This window comes from Coloeus monedula (assembly GCF_965178545.1).
Source record: "Coloeus monedula genome assembly, chromosome: 1".
Classification (NCBI taxonomy): Eukaryota; Metazoa; Chordata; class Aves; order Passeriformes; family Corvidae; genus Coloeus; species Coloeus monedula.
In genome coordinates, this window is record NC_138781.1 from 129,925,017 (window position 1) to 129,938,522 (window position 13,506).

Below are 13,506 nucleotides of genomic sequence, written 5' to 3' on the forward strand. Positions count from 1 at the left end.
CCGGGCACCCTGGGCCCGCCCCGCCCGGGGACGGACCACCCTGCCCGGGAGTGCGGCCTGCGGGCGCCCGCGGCTGGGGCGACGCCGCCCTTGTATGCGCAGCACTGCGTCGTTGCTCACCATTTCCTCTCGGGAATAAGCTCCTCTGACGGACATCCAGGCACAATCCTGTCCCCTGCTCACCCAACGCCCCACAGAACCAAGTGCCCAGAAGTGAAACACCCTAGAACGCCGCCGGGTCCCGGGGCCGTCCCGCTTTCCGCGCGGGCAGAGCCTCTCAGGAAGGTGGACCGGCCCTGCATCCCGATACCTGGTCTCATCCCCTCTGCCTGTGCCTCGGCAGGGAGCCATCACGGCGTCTGCCCCGCCTCAGCTCACATGCTGGTGGCTGTGCACGGGGATGTTTCTCTCCCCAGACGCACTTCTAGACTTTACTATTCTCATTTAAAGAAAAAAAACCTAGTTTCTGCAAGTCAGAAATCGTCATTAGTGTCTCAAAAGAGAAAGCTAGCCTCATGCTCATGGTGATGCTTCACTCAAAGATGCTCTTCACTGACTTCAAGGAAGCTTGAGAAGCATAATCGTGGGTCACCTGTTCTAGGGAAGCACACACAGAGTGAGACCATCGCAGTTAGTGATGGCACACAGCGTGGCCTGTGCAGCTGCAAACAGCCCCACACAAGGAAGAACAATGGTGCCCATACCCTGCTTTTCCCACCCACCCATACACACACCATGAAACAGATCTGTAAGTAGTGTCCTCCAAATTGCAAGCCCTGTGCCCTGTCTGTCTGCAAGCAGTGTGGGAGTCTGTTATCCCTGAAAGCTCTTAACAATAAGGCTGGTTATCCCCTGGGAGAGGAAAATGAGCTCCAGCTGGACAGTGTAAAGATGAGAAGGTAAAGGTGGAGCATCCTTCTCTTTGTGCCAAGGTCTTGGCTCCTCTAGGCCAGCAACTGCTTCCAAGCCTAGGAGGTGTACAAACAGGTCCCATCACTGCCATGTTCCTAGCAAGGAGTTCAATTAACCTCCACCACATTTGTTTAGTGGCTGCCACTTATGTCACTGGCTTTCCTCTCACCAGGCATAGAGAATCCTTGAAATTAGTGTAGGGAATCTTTAGGACGTGTCCATCCCTTTTCATGTAATGCCCACATCAGATCTCATTCTTCACACTTTATCAAGGAAATCAAGCTCTCATCTTCCCAGTGGCTCTTACCATAGTGCATCAGGGAAGTATTTACTGACTTCTGTCCACATTTATCCTGGTCTGAGATTTCCAGAGCCCTTTGAGAGCGTAAGCAGGTCCAGGTGCTGTTTCCCAAGGTTAAGAAAAGTTCTGCATGACCAAGGTTAGGTCTGGGGACACTAAAACAGGTATTAAAATACAGAAATATTCAGTATAAAACAATTGTATAGGATATCTGTGTACCCTTGCAGGAGGCAAAAATAATCTGAACAGCTGTTTTACTGAAATGGTCTAGGAAATCCCTTGCAATGGTCCCTCTTCTTGTTGTATCTTTGGAATGAAATACATTAAAATGAGTTTGTGCATGTTTTACAGGTAGCAACAGCAGAGCCTTCAACACCAATAGGCTTTTTTCATGTAAGACATAAAACATTTGACATGGAATGTACTATTAACGCCAGACCGAGGGGGGAGAAGCATCCAAGGACTGATTTCCATTTCAAACTGCATTCTGGCACTTTGTACTCCAGCACCATTGGTGGATCAATATTTAATGCCCGGAGATTCTGGCTCTGCAGGAGTCATGTCAGGGGACCTCTCGAGCCAATCTGCTTGGGTAGAGGAGTGATAATTATTCATGGGCTCCTGCCTCTTGCTCCTTCTCTTGCACAGCCCCACTCTGCTGACTCAGTGCCTTATTCAGTCTTCTCTCTCTCTCTCTCCACTGCTGTAGCTGGACCCCTTTGCCTTCACCGCCTCTGAGAGCTGCAGATCCCAGCATGGCTAAAACAGCAATGGGTAAGAAAACACCTCTCTTTTCCTTCAGCCAGTACTACGACCGCTCTCTCCTAGGTCTGCTACCTACACTGTGCGTTCTTCTCGCTATCCCAAAAGTTTAGGGAAAAAAAAAAAAATTGAGAACACTGAACATATTTTTAATTTAATTGATCAGAGGAAAAAAAGCAGGGTGGGTGGGACCCGGGGCTGTTTTAGCATCGTAACCAGAGATCGGATTAATTATATACCGGTGGGTGAGGTCGGCACATGAGCACGGCATAATTTTGAAACGGCTTTCATTATTTTAAAGATTAATAGATATTTTTATATATAGATATATATTATATAGATATATTTTTATATATAGATGTGTATGTGTGTATAGATATATACATATAAAAGAAAGAAAGAAAATTAAAACAAAAACGAACGGTAAAGTTATCCCTGTTGTCAGTGTGCCTCCACCCGTCCCCGCCGGCCGGAGTCAGCGCTCCCCTCTGCCTCTGAAACCGCGTGGGGAGAAGAAAAGAGGCACCGGGGAGAGGCACCGCCGCCCGAAAGGGGCACGGCGCGGCTCGGGGGGCTGCGGGCGGGGCCGGCCGGGCCGGCGGGGGCTCCGCGGTGCCGGGCGGGGGGGGCTGCGGCGGGGCGGACCCTGCCAGGCGCGCACTGCGGCCGGCCGCGCCCAGCCCAGCCCAGCCCGGCACGGGGCTGCGGGAGGGGGCGAGAAGGAGCCTGCGCTCGGCGTTGCCCCGGCGCTGCCCGCACCTGCAGTCTGCCGGGGGGGCCGGGGGGCCGGCTGAAGTAGGTCACTGCATCACGGAGAGCTGGTGTGCGCTAGCAGTGCCCGCCCCGCTCTCTCTCCCGGGGGGCAGCTGCCGGGGCTGTTGTTACCTTGCGTTTTCCAGCGGCAGGGAGAGCATCTCCCCCTCCCCCGCAGGAGCCGCGCCCTGCCGCCGCGGCGCGCCGCCCCCAGCCCACCCCGCCGGGCCCGGGAGCGGCCGGGCGGGGCGCGGCTCCTCCGCCCTCCTCGCCAGCCCGGCCCCGGGGGACTCCCGGCTCTTGGGGAGCCCGTCCCGTCGCGTCCCTGTTGGTCCTGCTGGTCCTGGCAGGAGCGGAGGGCGGTAGCCCGGCACTGGCCCCCTTTGTTCGAGGGAGACTGCTGGGGAGGGTGGGTGAAAAAATCCCAGTGAGGGTGTGGAAGAAGGAGAAGGAGAACAGTCGTGGGGTCGGGCTGCTGAAAGCGTGCAGACCCTAACGCTCCTTGGGGTTGGTTTTTGCTGGTTTTTTGGTTTTTTGAAGAGGAATGAGGCTGGACCTGCGTTTGACGCATTCAAATTCAAGTTTTCACAATCATTCACCATTACTGTCGTGCACACGCAGATCCCACAAATAAGGATGAAGCGCTCCCAACACAATTAACTGTCCTCCCCAAGAAGCAAATCCCGTTCAAATTTCCATTTGTGCAGGTTCTTGTTACCACTCTTGATCACATTGCACGAAGTTACACCAAACCCTCCTGGCACCGGCTGAAACCGATGCATTACACCAATGCATTTATCTGACTGCTGATGTTCCGCTCCCAAGGAACAATTGTGTGGATTGAAAGCATTCTAGCCTGGCTGTGGCACCCTTGGGAACAAGGAATGAGACAGCTGTAGATGCAAATAGAGGAGGGAAGTGAGGGCTGTGGGAGCCTGGCCAGCCCTGCAGTGCCGAGCACGCCGTCCCCTCCCCACTGCAGCAATCCTGTAATCAGTATTGGTAATTTGTAGTCGGTCGGGGACTTATCCGTGCAGAAGGCCTGTTAGGAATTCTGTCACAAGGGAAGGAAGGGCTCTTCAGCCTGGTGTTAATGATCTCACAGCACACAAGTATAAAGATTTCTGCAGCAGGAGTGATGCCAGGAATCATTAGATGTACCCAGAGACGGAGGGTCTGTGTGACGCCGGTTTGTCTGTTAATCCCTGGTTAATGAGCCACCTATACCAGCAGTAAAAGGCTGTGCAGCTACCTAGATCAAGTTTCAAAAAATACTAATTACAACAACATTCAATTAAAAAATTAAAGTTACTTTATTAAAAGCATCTTCCATCTTTAAACTGACAAAGCTTAAAGTATTCTCATAATTTCTTTAGAGTGTATGTTCCTTGTTATAGTTATTAATAGACAAAATTTGGATCTAAGCAGCTATTAGAATAAACCACCTTATTTCAAGAGTTACTACAAGGCAACAAATTTTATTTTCATGTGGAAAACTAGATGCATTCTCTGTAATTTCCAGTTAGGGCTAAATGAGCTACATTTGTTCTATGCTCAAACTTTACCCAGTAGAACACTGAAAGAACTACAGAGTGCCTGATTTTTTCCCCTGTTGAGCACCATATTTTGCAAAGTAGCAATAAAGGCTAGGTCCTGCTACCACTGGAGCCAGCAAAACATTTCTAATCAGCTTAACCCAGCCCACTATTATCTTTCTGGCCCTGGTCCAGCAAGGCACTTAATCAGGTGTCTGAGCATGAGCATAGTCCTACTGGCTTTGGACAGAACTGTTCACATAACTCAGGGTAGGCAGATGCTAAATATCTTGAACAAGCCTGTGTTTGTATTCTGCCATAGAAAGCAAAATTAAGCCTCATTTTCTGTGAGACTGTGTAAAATAAAAGGTTTTCAAGGAAAGCTTCTTTTACTTACATAGGAATTTCAACAGCTGCAAGAAGTTCTGGAGATCATTATGCTCTGAATGCCCCTGAGATTTTCCTTTCTGTTTAGTTTACATAGTATATGAATGATGCATGTCACACAAGCATCTTTGTTTAGTTGGTTTTTGGGGTTTTTTTTTGAGTGTGTCTTTTTTGAAATTCCATGTAACACGACTGTACAGAAATTATGGGGGCTTTTAAACTTCATCCTTCCCCTGACACCATCTTCCACATGAATTTTGTATTGGATACAGGGACTCCTTCATACCTTAAGCTCCCAAGCAAATTGGATGTGTGTTACATAAGTCAGTGCCTTTGCAGGTAGGGTCACTACAGACCAATCAGGCCACATACCTGGTTTGATAAACTTACTTAGTGTAAGGTACATGGATGGCAATGTGAGGGTGAAGCAGTCTGTGATGCCACTGGAACTAAAAAAGTGTTTGAAACCATTATGTCATTGTTTCATTGTGGTGTTTTATTTAAAGAATATTTATTATTTGAACATCTTCAGACAACTATCATACAGAAGATCTCAGTCCCAATTATGGTTCCAATTTATTTTATAGGAAGTTGTTTAACAGAAATACATGGGGTATGTGTTAATAGTGTATTAAGGAAGTATTTTAATGTCAACTCCTTTTGAGATAGTCAGGAACACTGTAAGGATTATGAGGATACAGGAATTCAGGCAGGCCCATGCTCCCTCTTTCACATATCTCAGTAAGATGGATTAAACCATTGTATAAGTGCTTCAGAGTTGCTCTTCTACTTTGTCATTTGCATTTCAGTTACAAGCTCAGACCTCCATACTTAGCTTGATGGATACAAGGCCACTGCTAAGTTTTTCTGTTAACTGAGTACTACATTATTGTTTTGTCTGGTGTGTAACATTCATATGAAGTCATAAATAAGTGTATGGTTGTTAACTGGTTCAATTATTTTAATAAGTAGGCTTTTTTTACTGCAAAGGGGTAAGAATTCTCCTGATCTGCCACTACACTTAAACAATTGTTTGATCATCAACAATTGCTCATGAGTGGCTATCTGAATATTAATGGCAATGACAAGCATCAAGTTAAAGAACATACGGCTAAATGCCAGGCTGAATTTGGACTGAGCATACTTCTTTCCACGGTCTTCAGTTTTTAGCTGAAGGTTTTAACCTTCCCCTTTTATAAATAAATGAACACACATCAGCTCTGAATTATTTCCAACTGTCAGAAAATTACATATCTGTAAATAGGAAATTACTTTAAGAGAAGAATGGACATAGGCAAGAATCCGAAACAAATTTATTGTATCATAATGTTAGCAGAAATGTGATTTGACTGAGGTACGACTATTCCAAATTCTTTCACTAGGAGAAGAAATCACAGACTGTGCTGAGTTGGAAGGGACCCACAAGGATCATTGAGTCCAACTCCTGGCCCTGCACAGAACATCCCAGGAGTCACACCATGTGCCTGAGAGTATTGTCCAAACACTTATTGAACTCTGTCAGGCTTGGTGCTGTGACCACTGCCCTGGAGCACCTCTTCCAGTGCCCAAACACCCAATGGGTGAAAAAACCTTTTCCTGATATCATTTTGATATGATAAGGAAAGTGAAGTGATAACATTTCAGTTAGTTTATTTTTTTTCTGAGAACTTTTATTACTGAGCTAATATAAAAATGTTGGTAAGTAAAATTCACTAAAGAACCGAGGTTAACACCTATTCACATTCTTTTCCTGATTTTGAAAGACTAGATTACTCTTCCTGCTATTAAGGCAGGAATAATTTTAAAAACAGTCCATATGGCTAAGGAATTATATTGCCTCATAGCAGTTCTTACTTACCCTGTGAGGTGTACAGGCAGGAGGATGGAATGTCATCTGTTCCATTTTCTTATGGAAGATATCCCATAACATACTGAGGAAATAAAAATAAAATTCAGCATCTTGAACACTTCCAAAATGTTCTCTCACCTCCACCTCCATTACCATCACCTCTTTGTCCCAATATAAGTTCTAGTTAGACTAAAAACTTCCCTGTTTAATAATGTATTCCTGTAATTAATTCACACTGATTTTGAGAATTTGAATTTTCTTTAATTGATTATTTAAGCCTGGAATTTTTTTCTTTTTTTGAATTGGTATTTGTACTACAATAGTACATTTCTCTAGATCAGCTTTTGCACACCTATTTTTTTTATTATATATGCTGTGTAATCTACCCCTATGGTTAGATTTATATCAGGTGACATTTGTATTAATTTCATTAGAAAATAATTCTCCGTTTTCAGATTAATAGCATTAATCTGAAAAAAACCAAAACAACATGACAAAGGAGAGATGGGGCACTCACATCCAGCAATATATTTAGATAGTGTTTTAGCCTTCAAAGACTATACAATATTAACTAATTCTCCCTATTGCTGGCAGTGAGAAGTCAGCATTACTTTGTAATGTAAAACACAGAGAGCAGAAGGTTCCCATGACAGATTGGTCTGGGCAATACTTGACCTGTGCAGCATTCTCATGTAGGTCTAATTTAACTACCTTATTAGTTCACAAACAAAAGAAACAAAGAGATGCTCAGCACTCCTGAAAAATAACAAGCCATAGGAGTCCTAAAGCAGGCATCCAAAAATGGTGTCACACCACATAATCGATAGAGTTGGAAAATTAACTCACTAAAAGCTTTGCTAAAGGTAGTACAGCAAAAAAGCTGAACATAAGGGACTGAGGGTGGCATCTGGCCCTGTGACCAGTGGGCAACACCAGCACTGGAAGTGAAGTCCTCCAGCAAGCCTTCTCACAGGCTGGTGAGAGGGAGTGTAAATTTGCCTTTCAGCTTAGGTTATCAGTCTTCAAAAGCCTTTATCCTGGCACTCTCAGTAGTTCTGCCCAAGAGGAGGAGCAAATGTTGTATCATGAAGCAGCAGTGCTTGCTTACCTCTGCAGTAACTACCTTCAAAAAATCCGCTGTCAGTTCTCCATAAAGTCACCTTTATAAACAAAAACTGTTGCCATCCTCGGGTGCCTTGTAGAGAACATGTCTTCTTCAGCATTTATCCATAAAATGGATGACAGATAAGCCAACTTTGCAAATGAGTCTTGCCTCACTGGAGCCAATGGAGTACAGCCACTGGCCTCAGCACAATCAGCTGGTCTTTAGCCTATGGGGACACAGAAACTGGCAGCTGATTCGGGGGAATGGCTGCTATTCACAATTCTTCCCTCACACTTTTCTGTGGATACAGTCTGAGGTGTTGTTGATTTTCATTGGGTTTAAAAGTACTGTTGATCCCACTTGGAAGCGTGGGTCCCCACAGTGAATGTCAGCCAGCAATTCTACCTGGGACAGGTATCTCAGTCCTGCAAGGTGCTGTGTACCCATGACAGCAGTGCAGAAAGTGTCTATTCCTCTAGTTGCTCAGCAAACGTTTTCAAAAACAGACAAAAATTCCTTTGGAGACCTCAATCCACATGGACCTGCATCCTGAGTCAAAGAAAAAATGGACTGATGCAGAAATGCTGGCTCCTGGGAACTGAATACTTACGACATCATGTGTCTGAGAAATACCAGCATACAAAGCTGATCTGAAATTATTTCATTTTCTCTTCCACTTACATTTTTCTTTTTCCTGTCTGCTAATACATAATTTAACCAATGAAGTGAATTTAAGCTATTTTTTCCAGGATGTGGGGTTAAACTGGTGCGCAGCATCTGCAGAAAACATTAGGCTTTGAAGAATATATTTAGAAATGTTAATCTTTTTAAGGTATAGGTGTCAAATCCAAGCAGTTCCTAAATAAATTACGATTTATCCATTCATTCCAATACACAAAACCTGTCACTGTTGTAGCAGTTATTGTGTGGAGAGGTTGTGATCCTTCACACACACAATCACAAAACAGGATCGTTAGGAGTTTTTCACCAATTTTGCCCAAGCAGGTAATTTAGTTTAGAGAGGTGGCTGAGGATAGGGTTAGTAAACTCTAAAGCACCTGTGGTGAGATACAAGCATGACTGTACCTCCACAGCATGCAGGGAGAGGTCAGCACCTCTGCCTGTGGTCAAGGTCTGCCCAGAGTGAATGTACTCCTAATTCAGTGACCCAGAGGAAAATGCAGAGAGGAATGGTGAGACTTCAGTTGTCCCTTGGGCACTTCACCCACAGCCACAGAGAAGCCCTGGTTTTGTCCCTTCCATTGTGGTGGGTGGAGAAGAAGAGGTGGCAATGTGTGCACTCCTGCCCCTGACCCAAACAGCTGGTGGTCTCCAGGTGTGGTGCTGGAGTGTTGTGGCCCTTGTCCCTGTGTGTCCTCCCTCCCCACAGACCACCGAGCTGTGTCTTCTTTCCACTCTCCCATGGGAAGAATATCATGCTAGAGAGAGGAAAAGAGTGCACAGAGAAGGGAGGATGACCTACCCCTAGGAACTGGGGACCCCAGGAGCATCGCTAGATTTTGCATGATATGGCAAAATAGAAACAGTTGTGGGAGCAGAAAACACAACGTGAGTTTCTTTGGGTGGTGGTTAGGACCCTTTGGCTTGAATCTCCTCATTCTGAGAGTTTGACCCCAGCTCTGGCATTTTCCAGTGAAAGATGTCACTGTAGGCAGTTGTTCCAAAGGGCAGGAGTAAGACAGCCAGCAGCGTTTCTCCTCAGCTGCATTTTAAAAGAAAACTGTGGCTGCTCCTCTGTTTATGAAGAATCCTTCCAGGAAACAGGCTACACAGATTTCTTCAGAAGACTGACTGTGAGCTGGAAGAACACACAATTCCCAATGTTAGTGGATTAAACATTTCCAGTCTGAGGATCCTTGCTTGTCCAAAGTCTAGCACCCTTCAGTGCACACCAATTTGAAGAGCACAAATTGTGTTTTTCTGTATTCTCATGACCTCTTCTCATCTGTGCAGGAATTTCTAGGATCCAAATTTTCGATTTAGAAACCTGAGTTTTCTTAAGCATCATTTTAGGCTCCTAGTTCCTTTATTGGATTTGTAGGTTAATCATTTTATGACCTGACTTTCTCTGCATTAAGACAGGGATAATCTTGGGTACTTACCTCAGAGCTGGGATGTGAGGTTATGTTCCATACTGCATGGAAATATGTAACCATGCTCTGATGTTACAGAAGTTGCCAGAATCCATACTGATCAGATTAGGAAACAGAGCAACTTACCTACTAAAGCTGTATTAACATTCTGTGCTATTGAGGGACTTTTTTATAATCCTTAGGGAGCTTCTCAGGTAAAGAAAAAATAACGATATGTGTATTTTACACTACTGACTGGCATAGGGTTCTACAAACTGAGAATTTACCTAAGCTAAGGTACACTCTACCTGAAGGTAGATGAAGTGCCTTTTAATGCTTAAGGCTTTTACATTTAAATATATTCACTAGTCACTAAGTAGCTGTAATTTTTCATCTTGATGCTATTTGTGATGCTTTCAAAATTATTGAAAACACAAATTGTCCTTTTGAACTAAGATTTCTGATAAAATACATGTTCAACTTCTTCCTCTGGTTTCCACTAGGATAACTCTTGATGCCATTTCATTGGCAGAGCTCCCTGGAGTGATTAATATTATCACGGGTATTCTTTTTTCTTTTTCAAAAGACTGTGGAGACCACAGACACGTCAAATATGCAGTAATTTTTTTTTAGCGACACTGCTACATGGAAGTGTAGCAAAATCTACATTTTTTGGTTTACTACTATTTTTGCACTGCAAATCATCCAGTTACCCGAATGGAGCTGTAAGAAATGTTGTGTGTACCTAGGAAATCTTAAAACAAATGCATGAATCAATCTCCATAATTTTTCAAAGACATTTTTGGAAGTGAAATTCACTTCTGTAAGCCATTTTATTAGTCTGTTAACTGCTTTAATATATTTTTTGCTTACTTTATTCATGTGAAAGGAAAGGGCTCACTCACTTGTCACTCAAGTCATATTTATATCACTTGAATATACCTTCTTTGTCTCCAGGTACTGGTGTTTATTAAATGTATTATGTAGATGTAACACAAAAAGCTATTTCTAAGATAATATCTTTTCTATGTGCTCAGATATTTTTTGATGCTCTCCAGACTGAAGTTAGAGAGCTTTCAATATTATATGCTGTAGGTAGGAATGAAGCCCTGATTCCTGATTTAAAAACCTAAGTGTTTCATATTTGTCAACAATAATGTTCTCAAGGCAAATACTTTCTTGCTGGGAAACGTTGTTCTAAGTCTAAATATCATCATTTTCCAGGTAAAATATCAATAATGACTTCTTAAGAAAAGTAACAGGAAGATATTTATCTTAAATTGCATTGATGATTCAAGTTACTCCATTTTGAAGTGCATTCACTTTTTTCGCAGTGAAACATTAAGAGAAATACCTTAGAGAATCATACTGCATTTGATTAACAGTGTAAATCCCCTTGTTGTGAGGGGCCTGAAAAACGGTATTAAACATGATAGAGGTATTTTCAAGTCCTCTGCAAAATTCTAATTACCAGTTTGCACAGTTTGCCAGTGCTGTTCAAGAGGTCTCATGTCTGCTGGCATCCTGGTTTCTGCACAAAGATGTGCACGGGTCTGTCAAGAGTAAAAAATTGCAATAGGAACAAACATTGAACCCATGCAGCAAAATCAAGGCATTTAGATAAGCAAGCAGGTAATCTACAATATGAAGGTTGCAAAATTATATTTAGTACATTTCTATGTAGTTATACAAATAGAATTTCCAAGATTAAAACAAAATTAAAAAAAAGTATGGTGGAAACAGAGTATTATATGAGATGGACCCCAGTTTGGATCATCTATTCCCTGACTGACTTTACCTGCTTGGCTTTCTTTATTTATTTATTTTTTTTTAATTTGTCTGCTCTTGGCAATTACTTCCACGACGCAGATTCATCTCTCATCTCTTCACACAACTGCTTCATTCTTTTAGTCCTTCACACTTCTCTGAGGCCAGAAGGGGAGGAATTGAGACCACAGGATAGTTTTTTTCTGGTTTCCAGTGCTCCTCTGGTCCACAGCATCACTCTCAGCCCACATGGAATTGGAATCCAGCACAAAGTGGCTTGAGAGAAACTGGCTGTAAAGCTTGGATTTGTGTATTTCAGACACAGCTGAAGGCTGAAATCCAGTATTTCACTGACTTATTCCATGGCCAGGCCTGGACAGATTTTTCAAATGAAGAATGATTCCCTAGCACAAAGCACTAGAACCTTTCAAAGAAGTGCAATAACCACTCGTTTAGTTTACCACATGCATGTATTTTTCCCTAGTCATCTTCACAGAAATAGTGAAATGTTTTTAGTTAAAAGCTTCTCCAAAATTCATCAAGAGGCAGCCAAGAAAACTGTAGACCAAACTGAAGTGTAACAATGTGGTGTTCAGTGGAAGGACGTATTTTCTAACGCAATAGAAGAAACAAGGTGGCACAAGATGGGAAATAGCAATGGCTGGCTGTGGTTTCCCGTGTAAATGGCTAAGATGTGCAAAGGCCAGGAACACTCATCTTGCTAGAATTAGATCCTAAACCAGTGGAACTATGGGTGTGATAGACTAATGCTGATTTACATCTGATGAACCTGGTTTTCCCCCTTTAAATCTCCCAAAGCATCAACTTAGAAGGAAATATCTTCTTTATTATTTTAAAAAATCATGTGAGAGCCAGCTACACTAAAAAAAAAAAAGGAGAATTTAATTATGCAGAAAAATGAACTTTTTTTTTATACTGGAAAAAGAACTTGATCATATAATGAAAGAGACAGAATAGGCTGTAACAAATGATATTTGGGTATATCTAACTCCTGCTACTTTTAGAACATATTAAAAATCCAATGGACAATCCAGTTCTGGAAGTTTGATAAGTCTGTTATAAAGGACAGGCTGAACAGCAAAGAAGTTCTGATTTGCCATTGCCATGACAGATTTTTGATGCTGGTGCACAGTGCCCTGAAAATCTCACTATTGCAAGATCATTTTTTTTAATTCTAAATGAGACAAACACCCTTACACCAACAATCAGTGGAGCATCTCTGCAGGGATCAGCTCCTCATGTGGTTAATTTAGTAGCAGAGCAGCATCTCTGAATTCATCAAGATTTTCTTCTAAGTGGAGGCCAGTATTGCAGAAAAAAATAGACACAGAGACAGCTGCAAAGAGAGAGATAGACTGCCAGGGCAAATGTACTCTAGACATATTCAGTAATATTTTGGGATAGAAAAAATACCACTAAATTGAAAAACAGTAAAAAAGAGGGAAGGAGAAGAGAAAGATGAAAAAGAGAGGTGGGTCATGAAAGACTTAATTGGGAGCAGTCGCATTCCTGAAAGTCCATATAAATTGTTATAGGGTAGACATTTATGCATTAATTTTACATCTTCAAAAATCAAAGTGCTTCTATTATGCAAATCTGAGCAAAGCTACTTAAAACACAGGTCACTTCACTGCGATCAGTGGTTCTTGTTTTAGTTTTATTGTAGCATCAGTTGTAATAAAAGTATCCCACCAGCAAATGTTCCCTCTCCGCCAATTTAATCAATTCTGAATAATTTACTAATTTCTTGGTGCCATCAGCATGGTTTCCAAGAAGAGGCTGTCATTCTTTATCTTCCTTTCTTTTTCTTGCTAATTTTATACATCTTCTGGTTAGCATACTCAATAATATTTATAATCTGTGCCCAACCATGATAGATTTTAGCAATATGCTATTGAGAGGTGTCATTATTTTTGTTATGGAGGCAATCAAATGTTTGCATATATGCATAAAGTCATGGCAGGATATGATAGTAGACGTATAAATCTGGTAATTAGTAGTAAGAACTGCATAGATTGTTT

General features: G+C 42.6%; 1 protein-coding gene across 1 annotated transcript in view; it reads left to right on the top strand.

Moving 5' to 3' along the window:
- Window positions 1-1,903: 1,903 nt before the first annotated feature.
- The window catches only part of STMN2 (stathmin 2), a gene marked incomplete at its 3' end in the record, with an annotated part of 38,047 nt that continues 26,444 nt past the window's right edge, over window positions 1,904-13,506 (top strand). Inside the window, exon 1 of the mRNA XM_082296003.1 lies at window positions 1,904-1,987. Coding sequence (XP_082152129.1) covers window positions 1,969-1,987 — 19 coding nt within the window. The 5' untranslated portion in view covers window positions 1,904-1,968. The remainder of the gene's footprint in view (window positions 1,988-13,506) is intronic.